Raw genomic sequence first — 20085 nt, forward strand, 5'->3', positions numbered from 1 at the left:
CGAAACAATACATCGCGACCTTAAGATATCCACGGTTAAAGAAGGAATATCCAAATTCAGTAATAGATATAACATAAGAGTTAATAACCACCAAAACCCATTAATTACTCAATTACTTGACACGACAGATTAGATCCGCAGACTAAAAAGATATTACCCTTATTTAAACATTAAACATTAGATTCAGTCAGAATCAAACAGACGATAATTACCTATTATACATGATATAGTACCACGCCAGAATAATTTACTTATAATTCTCAATGAGAATTGATTGTTAAATTCTTCCAAATAAAAAAAAAAAAAAAAAAGGAAAAGAAGGGCTTTCGATAATAAAAAAAACTGTTTCCCTACCCAGAAAGAAAACTTTTTCTTTCGACATACGTCGCGAGTGGTAAGTAAAATTTAGTCGACGGTGAGCAAACGAAGTATGGTACCAGCACGGACCAGGTAACGCGCACGAATAAGATTGTCAAGTCCGTCTTAGTATATTCATAAACTCGTTGTTCAATCAATCCGCGGAGTATTTCTTTGACATCCTACACGTCCTACTACCTCAAATTGGGAACCTCGACATGATTTGAAAAGAAAGAGGTGAACGTATTAATGCCACATAAAGACATCGTTTCCGTAAATCGCAAGTGTTCGAAATGGCAAGGGCCAATGAGGAAGTGCGTGCGACAAATGCCGTGGACAGCGTAGACTCCATAGGTCAACTATTCCGCGCACCGCAATTCGCGACGTATGTTTCTGACTTCTGTGACTAACCGTTTCGGGCTTTTCCTCGTTTCCCTTTATATAGGTTGCCCTCGAAAGAGAAAGTTTTCCTTCAGGGTTAGGGAAACGGTTCTTTTTATTATCGAAAGCCCTTGTACATTTTTGTAAGTTCCAGGGTTTTCTCTTTTACGACGTTCCAGCTCCTGACGTCGTTTCGCAGATCATGAGGTCAACACATGTGCTTGAACCTTGAACCTTTCTTTACGGCCATGGACCGCTATAGATTTTTGTAATTATATTTATATTTTTAATTATAAGATTTCTTAAAAATAATTTAAAAAATACTTACAGGAAAGATGCGTAGGAGGTGATCAAGTTGGCGAGGGCCAGTAGGACTCGCTGCTTCATGATGTCTTGGGACCGATCCTCCCTCGCAATGCGTCCTAATTCATTCATCAATTCGATTGAAACGCCTAGCGTTCGGATACCTTCTATTTCTGAAATGAGATATTCATAAGAACGACGGTTAGTGTTTCAACAAAAATGTATCGTTCAAAGTGATACTATAATATCAAAAGTACGGTGGATAATATAACAAAATATAACAAACATAATATAAGAAATAATCGGTGATTATTTCGGTTTTACCTTTTTTTTTATAAAGACTATAAGTAGCCTAAGTTTTTTTCATTCTAAAATATAATTATGATATTCAAGTTTATAGTTACAAGTTTATAGTTTGTTTAAAACAACTGCGTTTTCCTTTAAATATTTTTAAAATCATGATATTCTACTTGATATTTTTACTTCTTCCATTTTATATCTAAATAAAGAACAAAAGATCTTTTTTTCCTGTAGTACTACCAATCTATCTATTTAATCATTTTTCTCCAAACACATTGTCCGTAATAATGAATATATTTTTAATATAGTGACACAATTTATACAATAACCCAATGGTTTATGATATACGAATATTTATATAGGATGGCGTTATCCTGTCAAGTAGTTTTACAGAGAACTGCTCGAATTAGAGAGGAACAATTTTTACTAGCGGACAGTCGAATCGAATCCGTTTCGAGTGTCCATTCGATCGGTTATTCCGGGTAGAACGTCGACGGTGAAACTTCGTCGAGTGTGCCGTTGATGGTGATTCATTCATCAACGAGTGAAAATAAAATTCAAAATTATTCCGGCTTTATTACGCGGCAAATGGCGCAGGCGAAGAGAAGAAGAGAGAAGGAAAAAAAAAGGCAAATTCATGGCGGAAGTTCGTTAAACGTTCGATGAATGATATTTTAACGACGGAAGATCTCTCAGGGGAGGACTGGAAAAAAATCATCTTTTTAATGATTTGAAAAAGTCAGTTTGGGGAATACAGTAAAAAATAGACCAAAGGGTTATCAACGATAACGAATAAAAGTTCTAGATTGTAATAACTTTGCTATAGAACGATCGAAATACATACGTTGAATAATAATTTAATACTAATTTTAAGAAGATCATAAATACTGAAAGTTTTATTTACGAAGTCGATCATACAGGAAACAAATCATTGGAATTTCGTTTTACAATTTGTAATATTAGAAGACAAAATTCCGTAATATAAATTGATCGAAAAAATTGCAAATGTTATATTACTAATTATTTCCATTAATAATTTATAATTTACAATTTTCAATCCTACCTATGACTACGCGATAACTAATTGTAATCGATAACTGTATCTCATCTGTCACGACCGTTTATCCTTCGGAAATAAATATCTTAAACGAAAAACGTACAACATTACGCTAGGTATTTTACAATCAACCAATCATCTCTTGGTCCTCTCTATATCCTTCGACGACACGCGATTTGCTTAAAGAACCTCGAATCGTCGTGTTTTCTTCGATCAATGAAATTCGCCGTTCAAGCTGTGCATCGAACAATGATTCCGCATCACGCTTGAGTACGTGCATTCACGTCCGGTGGAGAACGTTTCAATTACGAGGTTGATCGGCGATAATTAATACTATTCTGTAACCGTGGCCCAAAGGGCGGACGTGCGGGTGCAGCCAATTGACGGATGCAGAAAGGAATCGAATTAGCGAATTAATTCATCCGTTCTTCCTTTGTGGTCATCGTGGACATCGTTTCCACCGTTGAAACTCGCTCGGAGCTCTAGTCAACGGAGAATACAAAACGATTGAAAACGGTCTTTGCGATGGCGTTCACGTTGGAAAACGAACAGGCCGCAAATTCCAGTAAACATGCCTCGACTGGTAAACACGTCATCCTACGAGAGTACACACGCGAGTGCGAAAGCAACACTGGGGAAAGGTACTTCCGAGGGTGCGTTTGACTTGCAATTTAGCTCACCGCGACATTTGTCGATAATCAGGTCGCTTCTCGTTCGACCTTTCGTCCTAGCTATTTTTCAAAATTCTAGAATGTAGTAGATCTATCGTTATATGAACAACAGTTGTGTGAATGTTTTGTTATATAAACGTTCTGTTAGTTCAACGTTCTATTATTTAGACGTTACGTTATATGAACGTTCTGTTACATGAAAGTTCTGTTAGTTGAACTTTTTTATTATTAGAACGTTTTATTACGTGAACATTCTGGTAGTTGAACGTTCTATTATGTAAATCTTTTGCTTCATGAATGTTTTGTTAGTTCTATTATACGAACGTTTTGTTAGTTAAACGTTCTATTACATAGAGATTATGTTATATGAACGTTCTATTAGCTGAACCTTTTGTTAATTGAATGTTCTATTATATGAACGTTTTGTTAATGAAATGTTCTATTACAATACCGTAAGTAAACATACGAAGTGTTTACAGACTTGTTTTACGAACAGAAATGTAATTAGAATTCATAAAAAATTAAGTTTAAAAGACAGCAGCAATATGGTAGCATGTGACTAATTGATCATGAAAAAACTGAAGAAACCAAGGAAACACCGAAGAGATTACGTAGCAAACTCTTGCTGCATGAAGTAACAGAAGAAAATGAGGAAGTAGACTCGTGCGAAAATGATATAGACGAAGTCATTATAGTGTCACATAGAATAGTAGAATACAACGATTGTGATAAATCTACCATGGTAACGCCTCTCGTAGATCACATAGATTCCGCATCATTGAACTTCTTTCTTTGCGGAGTAAAAGATATCGTTCAGAGTTTGGTTTAATAATTTTTCATCTTATCCTATACATATGTATTATTAGTTTGTCTATTCTATTTGGTGTTATTTGACTTCATATATGTCGTAAACGATTTTACATAGCAGATTCTAAATTTCCATTTGATTTTGAACAAATTTCTCTTATTGCAATTTCTTCCAATGGAAATTTAGATCAAAATAAAATTCATTCATTATTCAATTATATCGATTCGTTGTTCTTTTATAGATGTTGCAAGTAGATCTCTACATTTTTGTCGTGTATTTTGAATCGTACTTCTTCTCTCATCGATTAACCGATTTCCTGATAGCAAATCATCGAGTCTACCGATACTTATGAGGGAGGTTGTGTGTGATCGAACAGTACGTGACAATGTTCTCGATACGACGTTGTACATGAAAGAAGATAGTTGAGATAACTGTGTAAAGATAAGCACAAGTTCGACATTAGATCATTATTGTATTAAAAAATTTGTATTTGAGAGGGATAGCTTGTATGTGAAAGTTTCAACTCTATCCCCTGGGCGAGGATAATGGAGGCTCTGCGACATTTCGAGGTGCCGGCGTACCTGGTTGAGGTCATCGGAGCCTACCTAAACGATAGGTGGATCACCTTCACTGGGAGGAACGGGGAAGAGAGAAGGCGCGTGGAGCGCGGCGTCCCGCAGGGTTCGGTGTTGGGACCGATCTTGTGGATCACGGCCTACGACTCCGTCCTTCGATGCCCGATGCCCCCGGGCACGGGCTTGGTCTGTTACGCCGACGATACCTTGGTGCTAGCCGGGGGACGGTGGTGGAGTGAGACCGTGATTCTCGCGGAAGACGCTGTGGCATGCGCGGTGCACGCTATTCAGCGACTGGGATTGAACGTGTCGCCGGCCAAGTCGGAGGCCCTATGGTTCTTCGACCGCCGCCGCAGGGGATCCCCTCCCGATGGTTTGTCCGTGGCCATAAATGGCGAAGCGGTGCCGGTGAAGTGTCGTATGAGGTACCTGGGCCTCACCATCGACAGTCGGTGGACGTTCGGACCACATTTCGAGCTCCTGGTCCCGAGGGTGACGGCTGCAGCCAACGCCTTATGCGGCCTTCTCCCGAATATAGGCGGAGCAGGGTCGGGAGTTCGCCGACTCTACGAGGGAGTGATCCGGTCCCGGGTCCTCTATGGGGCACCGGTGTGGGCCCAAGATCTGATGGCCAACCGTCGCAGTCGTACCCTGGTGAGGAGACTGCAAAGGACGATCGCTATCCGAATAGCCAGAGGATATCGAACAATATCCTACGAGTCGGCGACAGTGCTGGCGGCGTCCCCCCCGTTCGAGCTGCGGGCCCTCGAGCTCTGTCGGGTGCATGAACACCTGAGGGCACCGCCTTCGACGGTGGCGCTGTCGCTGGGCGGCCTCTCGGCCTCGAACGTCCGGGAAGAGGCAAAGCTGGAGATCTGGGAGCGGTGGCGCTCCCAGCTGATGGAGGAGGACGCCAGGCGGCCACACCGAGCCGTCCGCGCCGTGCTTCCCAATTGGGAGGCTTGGAGAGATCAAGGCGGGGTTCCGCTCACCTTCAGGACGACACAGATGCTCGCCGGACACGGGGTCTTCGGTGAGTACCTGCTGAAGATCGGGCGGGAGGTGACGTCCACCTGTCACCACTGCGGGGAAGAGGAGGACACGGCACAGCACACGCTGGAGTTCTGTCCAGCGTGGGCGGAACCGCGGCGCGTCCTGCAGCTCGACATCGGCGAGAGGTTGGCTCCGGAAGCGGTCGTTGAGGCCATGCTCCGAGGGCCCCGGGAGTTTAACGCTGTCCGCGCCTACTGCGAGGAGGTTATGCAGAGAAAGGAGCGGGCAGAGAGGGACCGGAAGAGAAGAGCCGATCCCAGTAGATCGTCGCATCAACGTCGCAGGGGCTCCGTACGACGCAGGGGCGCGGCGCCGCCGTCGCTGCCTCGGGTGCGTCAGATTAGGGGACGTGGCGCTAGGAGGAGTGGTTCCCCCTAGCTTTCCAACTCAAGCCGGGACGCCTCCCTAGACAACTACAACGGCAGGGAGATAGACGACGAGGTTGCACTCGGTAGTGATTCGCAAGAGACCCCGGGTGCACCTCTGAACGTCGGGATGACCACCGTGGGGTTTTAGTCGGTAGGAGTCCGACACTACACGGTCGTTGCTACGCAGCGCCGAGTGTCCATGAGGATTTCCCCACGATAAAAAAAAAAAAAAAAAAAAAAAAAAAAAAAAAAAAAAAAAGCTTGTATGTGAAAGTAGTTAAGTAGCAAATAATATAGATCGAAACTACATCGAATTATACATAATAATTTGACAATCAATAATTTATTATTATTACAATAATAAAATGGTAAATTACAAGTTATAAATTAACGGTTGCATATTTGTTAAATAGAATAATTATAATAATGTAATTACAATATCATTCATAATGTAAACATCTTGCACATTGTGTTCATATATATAGTATTTAAATAATAAATTTGTGTTTCTGTATAGAACAGATTATGCTCATTATATCGCTATAAAATATATATAACGTTCATTTCATTACACAGTCGTTGTGTAATTGTAATACAGTTTTTAGAATTAATTAGAAGATATTCAGAAAATACAATTTAATTATCTCTATATTTTATCACCAGGAAACTCAAGTATTTCAAAAAAAAAAAAAAAAAAAAAAAAAAAAGAGAACAAATGTATGTCAAGTTGTAGTATCGTTTTATGATTTCGGTATTTTCGATGAAATGATACAATTTCTATCAAACTGACACAATCAAACGTAGGTACTGAAATTAGCAACGTTTAATCGCAGAATCGAGATTAAAAAATGACAATAAAACTGCCCAGCAACGCGTTGCATTACGCGTCAGTTTGCTGTTGATCCGAGTAAAATTCGATATGTTCTAATTAAATTTGTGGTTTGGAGAAATTCCAATTTGCATAATTATACCATCGATTTATTTTGGCAATGTTATGATTCGAATACCTACGTTCTCTTAGGATTTAAATCTTCAGGAGGTAAAAGTCGCATCTTATTATCTACTTTCTTTTAAATTATATTCTCATTTATCACAGAGACAATCATCTTTTTCAATACTCGTTACCGTGCACACAGTAATAACAATACATAATCCTAAAATATTTAGCTTATTATGTAAATTAATAAATTCGAAATTCTGTTTTCAATCATTTTTATAATTAGACTTTTGAATGATATTAGTAAATTATTTGAATCATCAATTCATCAATTTGATATAGAAGAACTGCTCCATTAAAAATAAGCTGTAACAACGATAAAGTTAGTAATTATTTTCAAAGTCCATTATTTATTCCGTTATTATCTGTTTTTATCGTATTTTATACTACTGTTATTATTATACAGGGTGTGTACTGGTACTTTATACAGTGTGCCCGGTTATAAAAAAAATCATGAAAATTACTGGAAAACTGTCAATTGTATTATGAAAACTGGTTCAGACAAAAAGTGAATGATTTCAAAGGGGACGTAATCCAGAGTATTTAATCTTTTTGTGCATGATCAGGTAGAGATTTTATGAAGGTGATGTACGTTTTTGTAAATGAAATCATGTAATTTTAAACACAGTAATTGATCCGTCTCGGTATTCCTTACAACAACGTGTTAACCTATTCATGTCGAAAAACTATTTTAATTCAACAGATATGTTAACTTTAATTTGTCTAACGTAATGTATAAAAGACAAGAAAAGACGCGAAGCGGTATTCTTATGTTTGCGTTACCTTTGCATTCATATGATCTCTACCTGCCTATCCATCCAGAAAAATATAGTTACACCAAATTATACCCCTTTAGAAGCCATTCTCTTTTTGTCTGAACTATTTTTTCATACAATAGACACCCTGCGTATTACTATATTATACATATTTATATTTACGTATTATATTACAGTATATAATTAATCATTCTAATTTATTACTATACATACTATATATATTATACTATTTATACATATTATATATATACTATACTATATTATACATCTATTATATATACTATACTATATTATACATCTATTATATATATTAGGTTGTTCCAAAAGTTTTTTTCGTTTTATTTTTTTGTTTTATATTATTTTATTGAATTATGTATGCTCCATTTTGTAGTACTAAAATTTGTGTTTGTATAATTCTTTTTTTAGTATTAAATGGATCATATATAATTCAAGAAAATAATATTAAAAAAAAATGTTGCGCATCCATTATTTCTTCATAAAACGAAAGAAACTCTTGGTACAATCTAATATGATTGTATATATATTATTATTATTAATAAATTTATATATATATATTGTATTATATATATATATGATATATTATATAATTATATTATATTTAATACTTTATATTTATTACATATTTATATAATTGTATTATATATATATATCTTATATATGTAATATACATATTATTTTATATTTCCATGCAGCATAGTTGCAGGAAGTTGGAAGCAAATCAACCATGGTGTACGCGTCGAATCCACGACTAATGAATCGCGTACTCGATGCCGTGGTGCATCTATGTGAGGGGAAAGGATCCACCGCTCGAGATGTCCTCGACTTCCTTCGACAAACTTCCAAGAGCGCCCCGAGGAACTTGACGATGCAGGTGACAGAGGGGTGAACGTAAATTAATTTCCTACGATTCCTAGTGATTCGACATTGTCAATTGAAAATCATACCATTTCCTTACGTTTCTCTCGTTTCTTCCTGCTTATTCCAATATTAATTTTCACAATCCTACAGAGTAGTTTGATTTTTCAAGGGTAGGATGAGTTTCATTGTATATTCATGATACAAATCAGACTAATTAGTAAAGAACGGTACCGTAACGAAAAACGAATTTTTCTCATTGTTGTAGAATTTCAAACGATTTGAAAAATTTCTAAGATACTTATCGGTTTATCTCTTTTTTTACATAATAGCCAAATTTGAAAATTTAAAGATACGTGGATTTCAATTATGAAATTATTTGTTTCACTTACGCGCAAGTAAATTCTGAAGGATGTTGCTCCAAATAATTAATAACTTAAAAATCGAGAAGAGAAGGAGCGATTTGTTCGAGTTTTAACGATCGAAATTTTCTATTCGTCATACAAATATTTTTAGTATTTTAGTATTTTTAGTATTTTAATTTTTGAAGCTCATCTTTAGCTTTATCTACGGTTCGATTTCTATTTTTAGTCTTTAGTATTCGCGAAAATTTTCTCTTTGAGAAAATTAAACATTAGAAATTCCTGGAAATTATATGTAATAGAAAGGCGAACGATTTGTGAAGGGCTGGTTCCGCGAATTTACGAGATTTTCACAATGATGCTGTAGATGGTTGTCAAACAATTCGAAGCGCTCTAAGAATCTTCGAACGTCTTTGACGATCCATCAGACGCCTTGAAGCTTCCATCCTTCGTGGAAGGAGAATTTTCCAGCATTTTCTTTAATGCCGCAACTTCCAACGATTATACATTCGAACAGACAGTATTTGCTCCTACTTATCTTAATGTTATATTAGTGGTATTTAATATTCAATAAAATTCTGCTAGTAAATTATATAATTTCAGAACAATTTGAAGTAGAACGTACAAATAATGAAATTACCAACACTATGATTAGTTACACTTTTGACTGTTTCATCACTAAATTTATATACACGATCGCTTATAAGTATACGGGCACTCTGGTCAATTTGTAATAACAATATGCGAATTTGCGCACACTGTACAAATTAATGACGAATTAGCAATTAGAAGCAACACTCGCTTTTTATGGAGTCATTACAATATAAATCTAAATTACATATTAATAAACATTGCAATAATATTTTTATTATATTTATAATACATATAAATGCATATATTTGCTATTTAAATATCACTGGTAGTATTAACATTGAATGTCTTGCTATCAGTTTAGAAGAAGCTTCTTAATCTGTCTTATAATTCAAAAATTAAAGAATCTGGAGATAAAGAGCTTGCCAATATTCGTAATTCTTCAAATAGCATGAAATTTATTATTTTTACGAGTAGCATGAAAATTACAAATGCTAGTTTTCTCGTTATATACATATTGATTCTCGAAAGTCAATTTAATCGGGTTCTAATATCCTATTATACGTATCTATGATGATTATGGAGAACAAAATTACTGCAGCTTGATTCGACTGTAGTTTTATACCGTGCCGTGAATAATTGTAAACTCGAGCCTATTTTTAGATTTGTCATAATACGGAAATTGGCAAAATCGTTCATATAATTTCATATTATAATATTATAATATAACTCGTAATATAAACACTGAAGATACGTCAAACGAAAAGTTTCTTCTCTCGAAGTTTGGAAGAAATGAAATTTCCTCTTAAAATTGTGTTTTTGACTGTGAAAGAATATAAACTCGATGTTAACTTTGTTACATTTTCGCTCAATATTTAGTGGATTTTCCTTTATTTCTGTTTACTTCTATTTATTTGTTAAGTACACTATTCATCAACTTATTTAAAGTTTCTTTTCGAATATTCGCCCATGCGGATTTTATTTCTTTCTTAGGTTCCACGATATTTTCTATAGGCGGCTTATCCTGATCGTAAATCTTTTTTGCTATTGTACAATTCTCCACAAGTTCTCGATCGGTTTCAGATGGCGACTCAAAGTTGGTCATGGTAATAATTCTATTCCGAAATCTTTTTTTTTTATTTGGAAGTAGTTTACAATCAATTCTCATTGAGAATTATAAGTAAATTATTCTGGCGTGGTATTATAACGTGAATAATAAATGATTATCGTATGTTTGATTTTAATGTTTAAATCTAAATGTCTTTTTAGCCTGCGGATTTGATCCGTTGTGTCAAGTAATTGGGTAACTAGTGGGTTTTGGTGGATGATTCTTGTGTTATATCTATTACTGAATTTGGATATTTCTTCTTTAACTGTAGGTATCTTAATGTCGCGATGCATTGTTTCGTTGGTAACATACCAAGGTGCATCTATTAAGGATCTTAAAGTTTTTAATTGGAATCGTTGAAGAATTTCTATGTTGGAATTACTCGCTGTTCCCCATAGTTGGTTTTCGAAATCTTGAAACCATTATTTTGTAGCCGCAACTGTATGAACAGGAGTACTGTCTTGTTGAAAAATCGTCTCTCTGTCTATTATTTCAGTTATGAAAGGTAATATTTCGCCATGTAACATCTCCTGACATCTTACGATGATCGACTTAAAAAATATAATTTCTGTCCACATATCCAGACACGATCAGTGATTTCTCAGAAATCTCGAAGAAATAATACGTGTTGTGTCAACATGTTTGTGTCTATAATTATTCACAACACTGTACTTAAAATATACGTTGTCAAAAATAAGCGGTAATGTAGATGGTAAACAATGAAAGTTTACATTATTTAAGCGATAAACGGTGGTTCGTAACAAGAGCATATTTTTTATGTACGTTGAGAATTTTTGCCTCTGGTATAGACGCCTTGAAATAGGACTTGAATTACAAATTTTTGGTATTTTCATCATTTTTGTCCTCTCAACTTCTCAATTATAAAATACGAAAATGCGCTCGGCGTTTCCCGCAAGCTTCCCATTTGCCGTTTCTTATGAGAAAAGCTTTCAGGTTCATCGAGCTCTGAAGCACGCGGTGAATGCCGGATTGTTGCGGCATAGAAGTGGTCGTTACAAGGCAGTGTTCACGTTAAATCCAGCTCCGATTAAGCAGTCCGTGAAGGAGAATAACGAACAGAGATCTGCCGATGGGACGAACATATCCGACACACAACAATCGTCTTCGAGAAGTCAATCCAACGACGAAGAGGAAAATAGGTTAATTATTTAACGATCGATTAATTACGATTGAACGCAGAATCTTTATATTTTTGAGTTTTTATCACGCTAAACACCGTTATATTATATATTTCGAGAATCGATATATTACAATCAAAATGCGAACATTCGTGCGTTTATTGGAAATTGAAACGTGTAAAAATAGGATAAAGTACAGAACTATGTATAACGTATCCAAAATAGAGCACTCGCTATAATACTTAGAGAGTGGAACAAATCAGTATTTAGGTGCAACTTTTTCAGCTGTGTTAAGAAAAATGTATGTTTGCAACAATACTCGCAATTTAACTCAAATCGACGAATGTAATTTGCGGTAACTTCTATCACTATTTATCAATTGTTATTTACCACGCTATTAACTAATCAAATCGTGTTGACTAATCGGTACACGATGAACGTGTTTATTTCTTAGATCACGCGAGAGAAAGTATCTTGGATAGCAAGAACTTTTATCCTCTGTACTTTAATAGCATGCTCAATCGCGTTTCATTATAACTTTCTATGATTCTCTGTGACTAGTGAGACTATGATCCAATTAATATCAGTCGGATAATATAGTTACGCAAGTTCTCGTCTTCGTAAAACGATGTTAAACGCAGACGTCACACGGAATAGAATGTCAACTTGTCCCTTTACGTAGGTAATCGTTAAATTGACACGATCCCTGAGCAGTTATACCTTTGCTCTAAGCACTTTGAGCAATTAATCTCTACAACCTTAAAAATATGTATATTCTATAGGAAATCTAAGAAATATGTATATTCTATATATTTGCGTATTTCCATTGAAAATTAAAAAATGTCAGGATGAGATGATCAATATCTCGAGTAAATAAATTAAACCTTAGACTAATATTAACGCTTAGATTAATTGCCAGTAATTTTAATTCAGTTCACATTTTCTTCATATCTTTCTTGAAATTTTGTTTCATTTAAGAACGATTAAGGTAACGCGTAGCAATAAAAAGCTATTTGACGATATTTTGGAAACTTGGGAGAGTATTGAAGAATTTTGAGCGACTTTTTAAAACTCTACATAAAACATACACTCAGAAAATTGGGGCGATTAATAGTGCAACAAGGTTGATATAGTTCAAGAAATTTCTAGTACTATACGGAATAGAATAACATTGGTAATAACATTATATGGATTTAATTGTTAGAGTAAAGTGTTAAATCATAAGTTTCCAACGTCTGAATTTATAGATGTTAGATACCGAAATGTATAATTGCTTTCGAACTGCTCATAGAGTCTTTGGAAATTCTAGATTAAATGTTTGCCAACTACTTGCGGAACTGTGTTTTCCGCACAGTGCGGTGGTTAAAACTGTAATTCGTTATAACGATATGAGTAGAAAAGGCGCTTTTAACGCAAGCTTGAATAATTTTTCGTGATTTCATTAAAATATAATACTATAATAATAAAAGAATTAAGTAACGAAAACATTTTGATGAGACGAGATAGAAAGAACAACTACTGTGCTGAGAGAAAATAGAAAAATAAAAAAAAAAGATTGTTCGATAACTATTCTGTCAATATTCCGATACTTCCATTCCGAAAAACTTTCGATCAGTTGAAAATCGGTTAATCATTCTATCCATTGCTCCATACAATTTTCGTTTTACCCGAAAAGTCATATTTCTGTAATGCGACTGCAGCTTTAAAAGCACTGCATTCCAACGAACACGTATAAATACATATCCTCCGTTCTTACAGGAAAAGGCATTTTCCATTTCTATAGAAAGTTTTATAGATTTAAAAAAAATTGTATTTCAAAGACCACGTAGAAGTATATATATCCTTCAGCCCTATAGAAGAGGACATTCGCTATTTTTATAAGAAATTTTATAGATTTAAAAAAGGTGTTTTCTATAGAACTCATCGAATGTGTATCCCTTTTTCTGATTGAAAGAACATCCTCTATTTCTTTTATAAGACTTACGCAGATTCTTGCAGATAAGAATATCCTCTATTCTACACAAGGTTTTATAGATCTTAAAGCCCAGTGGGCGCGTTTCAAAAAATATGCACAAACGCGTGCTTCTCATTCTCATAGAAAAGTATATTCTCCATTTTTATAAGAAATGATTTTTTCCATTTTCAAACGTCAGTGAAATAAAAATATTCCACTATATCAGAAAATAGCTATTTCCACTGACTCATATTGTGTTTCATCTCAAACGTTCATAGGTAAACGTATTTTTCACGTTCTGTTGCTATACCGGATCGTTTAAGCGTTCGAGCTTAATTTTCACACTGTTGTAGGATTTGGAAAAAACTTGAAATACTTGTCAAAATCTTTATAACATTATACGATTGTTCCTCATTTTACATAGATACAATTATTACATACAATTATTCCTTCGCTAGATTCCTGAAGTATTTGACTTTTTCCCATCGAAACAAAACGTTTGTTCGAAGGAATTTTCAAGGCAGAAGTTTTACTTGAACCATCAATGACTCGGCTTGTCTACGCAGGATTAAGTTTAAGAATCTAATATATAACGAATATAATAAGGAATGAATAATATAACGATGGAAATTAATCGTTTAAGGGAGAAACGCAGGAGGCCACGCGGCGAGAAAAGACGAAGACGCAGCGACAGTCAGAAAAGACGAAAACGTCGCAGCGAATCCAGGAAACGCGACGAGCCAAAGTACATCGGAGAGATACGAAAGCTGAAGTACAAAGAAAAGGGGGAAAGTGTTCGGTCACCGCGACACAAGATCTCGAACAGCAGGCTTGAAGCAGATATTGGAAACACGTCGGGTTCTCCTAATCGTAAAAGAACCAAGTCGAAGCGGAGGGATCCAAGTAACTACAGCGATTTGTCGGACTGTAGCGACTACGAGGATAGAAAGGCTAAAGGTAAAAACTACATACAATGCTACTTAGAAATATCCAGACACTTTGGCCGACTTGGAGTAGCGATATACGAAAACTAAATAAAATTGCGAGTTACTAAGTCGTGAAATATGATGCCTGAAATTACCGGTGTTAGAATAATTGGCAATTAACCGTGATTAGCAAAATTTATGTAATTTATATTTTTATTATCTGCTATTTGCTTTTTTTCTGCTATTTGCTGTTTTTGCTATTTATTCTTTGACGAGAGTTATCTTATATTCTGATAAGAGTCCATCTCGATATCGTGTTCGTCTGAAGACAAAGGACTTTTCGAATAAAAGAAACCGGGTATAAAGGGGAGAAAAATCGAAACCGCAACATTTTTACTTACAGGCTACTTAAGTGCACTCAAAGCAAAATCTCCGAGATGTTTTTACTAATTCCTCGTTGTATTGCTCCTCTTTATGGATACATAGCGTAAACCTCTAAAGATGGGTATAAAAGTTCCGATCTTACGTAAAAAGTGATAAAAAAATAATATAGATAAAAACGAAACCTTCCATCTTCATCCAGTCGACAGAGTACAGCTTTGCTTACAAAATTGAATTTTTATGTACGCGTATCACGTTCGCTGGAGATTCGTACCTTTTATATCTTCGGTATCAAGTTGATGGTTAATTGAAATGAAATGAACAATAAACAATCTTCTGTTATTGAACGATACGTTTAATAACAAAGTCCTTGAATAAAAAACACTTTACCTCAAGTTACAATAACAACGTTCGCGTTTACTACGCGCAGTCCTCTTTGTAGGTTCTCTACGTATTAATTGATTTCATTTTAATTGACTTTTACCAAAATATCGATATCTGGCTGAATGTCCCTTCCCTTTGATCCCTTTTCAGCCGTTGCTTTCTTCTTTTTTTAAAGTCTTTGAGTTTACGGTTAAGTTTAGGGCCTCTTCTTTAGGGGAAAAGAACGATTTGTCTCGCGTAGACTTTCTCTATATTTAGACGCCGAGGATATTTTTCAGAGCTTAGCGAAATTAAACCTCTGCTCGCCTATTGTGTCTCATTGAGCTCATTGTTAGAAGACTGGCGACCATAATACTTGATTCAATTTGTGGCATAAGGGCAGATGTAAATGACAAATGATAAAAAGAACCCGCTTTTTTTGTTGCAACAAGAAGCCGTAGTGATAAATGACAGAGATTTTGTTCTCTCTTCTGTCCTAACTTATTTTGTCAACAGGTGTTACACGAACTATGATACGATTATATAGTATAAATTATTTTGCAGCGAGGAGAAGAAACTCGACGTGTCCAGAATCCAGACACGACGGATTTGGCAAACAATACAGGAGATCGATATCGCGGCATCGCAGCCCTCAAAAACAACAATCGCAGCAATTAAATATGAAATATTCCAACGACGACAACGAAGCAAGTAAATTGAATGCCAACGAGGAAGGAAACGACGAAGCAGATCAGGAAGGAGGGAAAGAAGAGGAGCCTAATAACAGCGGAAGTGGTAGCACGTTGTGAAATCGTGTAAAATTATGTCAGACAACGAGGACAATCTGTCACGTCTTTCGCGTCTTACATTAGCATTGTGCAAAATTTTTTATAATAATCCGTTCTTTTTGTAAAACTTTGTAGGATCGTGTCCGGGAAATTAAATGTATCATTTTAATAAACAACTCTGGTCAAAGGTAACGTTATTAATAACGCTGCAAATGTTTCAGCATTATTCATATTCTTACAAGTATTATCGAAGGATATGCTTCAACATTCAAGTGTGGTATCATGGAATTTAGTGAAATTATAATTTCTTCAAGTTGTAACATGCTATTACTCTCTATTTCACAACTCTCGTAAGCTTAACTTAATATGATCTATTTAACATAATACGATCCTTTTGATACGCGCGTTCTCTTGATTCAGTCGTATCGAATTTTTATAAATAAGCTACGGATTTTTATGCGTGTATAAAAAATTTGAAAGTACGAAATTACATAGAAATGAATTTAAAAAAATACATCAGATGTAGGTAAAATAATTTCTTTTTACCGAGACTCCATTTTTTTAATTATATTCTCGAAAATACGAATTTGCATAAAGATCTGCACTCTGCCTCTAAATCTCACACAGACAATACACGTTCTTGCCACGTGTGATCAAATTTTTACGCGGTGCAATGCATGATAATTTCCCGTATAAGTACATTGCTCGAACCACACTTCGCTCGCAAACGATATTTCAGTGTAAACATCTATTCACAGCTTTTAATCATTCGTCATCCATGCAATTTTTCATTCCCCTGGTACTTTATTTCACGGTTGCCATGATGTATCATTGAGATTTTGCATCAAAAAAGGGAACCCTTATCCACGACATGGATTGTATCATCAAAAGGATATTCCTAACTCAGGAGCAGTAAAGAAGCCTCGAAGCAAAACATTTTTCAACGTAGTCGCATGGCTAAAGCTTTCTGGTGTTTATCGGTTTAGCCAATGGCGCTTTTCTTACTGCGGAAGTTTCCTTCGATACGAGGTCGTACGGTTTCCAGCACATTCTTTTTCTCCTGTATCTCGTTAGTTTTTCAAAGCATCGTTAGACGAAACACGTGTAATCTGCGCTCGAGTATGTTTCAAAGTAGTACGATTTGATTTATCTATTAAGAGCTATTAATAATTAATAACGATGTGTAGAAATTTCTTCTGTGAATTAAATTTGAATATTGCGACATTTTGTTGATCGAGAGATTAATTATTATGTTATTCGTATCAATTAAATTAATATTTTTGTAAAAAGTTACTCAAATCACTGTCAGGCAGATTTTCGATAACTACGTAATGAGATCGATAAATAATAATAAATTGGCAAGGTTTCAATTTTGATGCGGTATATTAATCAATGTTTGGATCAACCGAAATATAATGGATAATGTATTTCCTTGTCATCGTTACTAATGGCTAATGCTTTGATTTGCATTTATTTGCAACTGTGTTACAAATCTAAAACTAATCGATATAGCTCAAATAAAACGGTCGTACGAGGATTATTAATCGGTTGAAATTACGTACGATTAAATTATTATAGGAGAACTTATTTCACTGTAGCGTATGTACTGAAAGTATCGTAAACAGATGTTATGCTTAAGTAAACTAAAAATTGTAAAGTATATCAAAAGTAAGTTGGATGATGTAAATTGCATAACATTATTTCCACCATTTATCTGTAATTTATTCGAGTCACTCCATTTCTTCCTGCAATTTTTCAGCCGATTAAATTGTAAGTTAAAGCAGAAAATATGCTCCGCGATTCTCTTTCCGCATAGCAGATTTATAAAATTATAAAATTTACAATTAATTTAATCCACACACTTTTTATGTACAAATTCATATACAAAACTAATCCACACATATTTCTGTTTTATATTACAAACGGAACAAATTTGTACATACAAAGCTTTGAAACTTCAATTATTATACTTTTAATTGTACGATCGCTAACAAATATTATTCGAACAGGCTTCTCAAATCTCTTGTCATAATGATTCGCATATTATACGAACTCTCCATTATAACGCTTTAATCTCCAACGCGGGAATATAGGTCAAAGAAGGAAAATTTTTTAACCAACTCGTATAATACCACTCGCTCTTAAAAACGAACCAAACAATGCAATTTCGAAATCTCGCGTCTTTACTTTGACCAAATCAATTCAACCAGCTGTCCATGCAAAAATTCCCGCATATGTATACAGAGTCTATCTTCTCTCTTGTTATTACGTGAAACTGTTGTTCGAGGGCATATACATTGTTTCATAATATATAAGCACGAAATATAAAATCTGCGAATGAGGTGAACACATGTAACATTTGCTGTGTTAGTTGATATTATTCCTGGTTTATAATCACATGCAGGTATATGTCCATCATGTTCAGAAAGCTAAAATATTGGACCAGCACAGTATACGAATTTAAAAATCGTATATCCTTATGGAAGCTTTTAAATATATTATTCATTAAAAATTTACTATTTTTAGATTTACTACCTTTTACTATATTTACTACTTTTCTTTTACTATGTTTGCTTACATTACTCATATTTATTTAAAGATTCTTTTTAATCTATTTAATACTACAGATCTATTATATTTACTACTTGTCAGGGATTTTTCGTTTTCATAATAATATTTTAATATTGAATAATAACGTTACGTTGCGCGAGATAGTCCATGCGACGTCTCTCATGGTCTGGCCGCCAATTATTTTCGGTTCATGGATGGTCCTTAAAACAGTCCTTAGGTTTATTGCACGCACTTACTAATTACGGAGAAAGCGGATGTTTGCCTAGCGAAATAGCAGGTTTTTCTCATGAACAAGGATACCCATGAGCCATGAGAAAAGTGTAAACAACGAATCCGCGTTTTTAGTTCAAAAAGGCACACACACACCGAGCTTCGGGCAGTCAAGTCAAATATTGTTCTTCAACATATCAAATCGAGTCAAATACTGTTCTATTCTTTTAACATTCGAGTAGTCAACTACTGTACTTTCCATCACGATGAAGTCAATCAACTCCTGATCCAATAACAGGATATCATCACTACAGTCTACGCGACAACAAGTGTTGTAAGTTATTGTAAATATATATATCATAGAACTGTAGACTACAGTTTTATTATATAACAAACACCCCTATTATCTCATAAGAAATAAGGGGATCGACCTGTTCGTGGTATCGATTATTATAATCGTAACTCTCGTTGACGCGCTTCAACGCGATCGCGTCTCCCCGCGACTGGACGAAAAAACGAATAATATTGTACTTTTCTACGGATTCATTTCGACAATTTATTGATTCGTATAAAGATTTTTATTAATCCATAGAAATTTCATTCATAGGATGATTACGTAAATAGTTACTACATTATTTGTTTGCTATATTCATGTTGAACATAATTATTTGGAACGACGCATTTAAAATTTTTAGTATAGCTTCGATATCATAACGCGAGTTGTTATAAGAAATTTCATTTCGACAATAAATCTCACCGCATCTAAATGTGCTCTTTACATGTCGAAAAACTTTGTCAGAATTTCCAACGGTTTCATTCGCTTTTGTAGACTGCCTTCGTAACTTTATTGGCCACTCAGAGTCATAATTCAGTTAATAAAAGGCCTTTATAAGAAACAAAGTGATTATAAAGTTGTGATGTTCTGACAGGTTTTTAAGCCTTTTATATAAAAAATAGTACGTTACTTGTTTATAATAATATCTTTTCTACAATAAAGAATCAGTCACACTGAAACAAAACAGAAAAATTGTCGATAATTTAATTTATTTATATAATCTTGTACTATTATTATTTTTGATAAACGATCGAAGACTTCTCGTGGACAACACTGTAAGTGCTAAACATCAACTTTTTTACGAGCGAGAAAATACTTCACTGACTTAACATTAT

At 35.1% G+C, this 20085-nt stretch overlaps 2 protein-coding genes across 3 annotated transcripts in view; one reads left to right on the plus strand and one right to left on the minus strand.

Moving 5' to 3' along the window:
• Grd (GABA-gated ion channel) overlaps positions 1–20085 on the minus strand; it is a 90305-nt gene that overhangs the window by 41984 nt on the left and 28236 nt on the right. For both annotated transcript variants that reach the window (XM_072001139.1, XM_072001148.1), the window contains one exon: positions 1067–1214. In XM_072001139.1, coding sequence (XP_071857240.1) covers positions 1067–1214 — 148 coding nt within the window. The remainder of the gene's footprint in view (positions 1–1066; positions 1215–20085) is intronic.
• Positions 6649–16276, plus strand: LOC139991752 (uncharacterized). Its single transcript, XM_072012148.1, has 5 exons — positions 6649–6912; positions 8360–8538; positions 11538–11743; positions 14320–14633; positions 15911–16276. The coding sequence occupies exons 2-5, from the start codon at positions 8392–8394 to the stop codon at positions 16153–16155; spliced, it is 912 nt and encodes a 303-aa protein (XP_071868249.1). The 5' UTR covers positions 6649–6912; positions 8360–8391; the 3' UTR covers positions 16156–16276.

Source organism: Bombus fervidus, chromosome 1 (assembly GCF_041682495.2).
Source record: "Bombus fervidus isolate BK054 chromosome 1, iyBomFerv1, whole genome shotgun sequence".
NCBI classification, from domain to species: domain Eukaryota; kingdom Metazoa; phylum Arthropoda; class Insecta; order Hymenoptera; family Apidae; genus Bombus; species Bombus fervidus.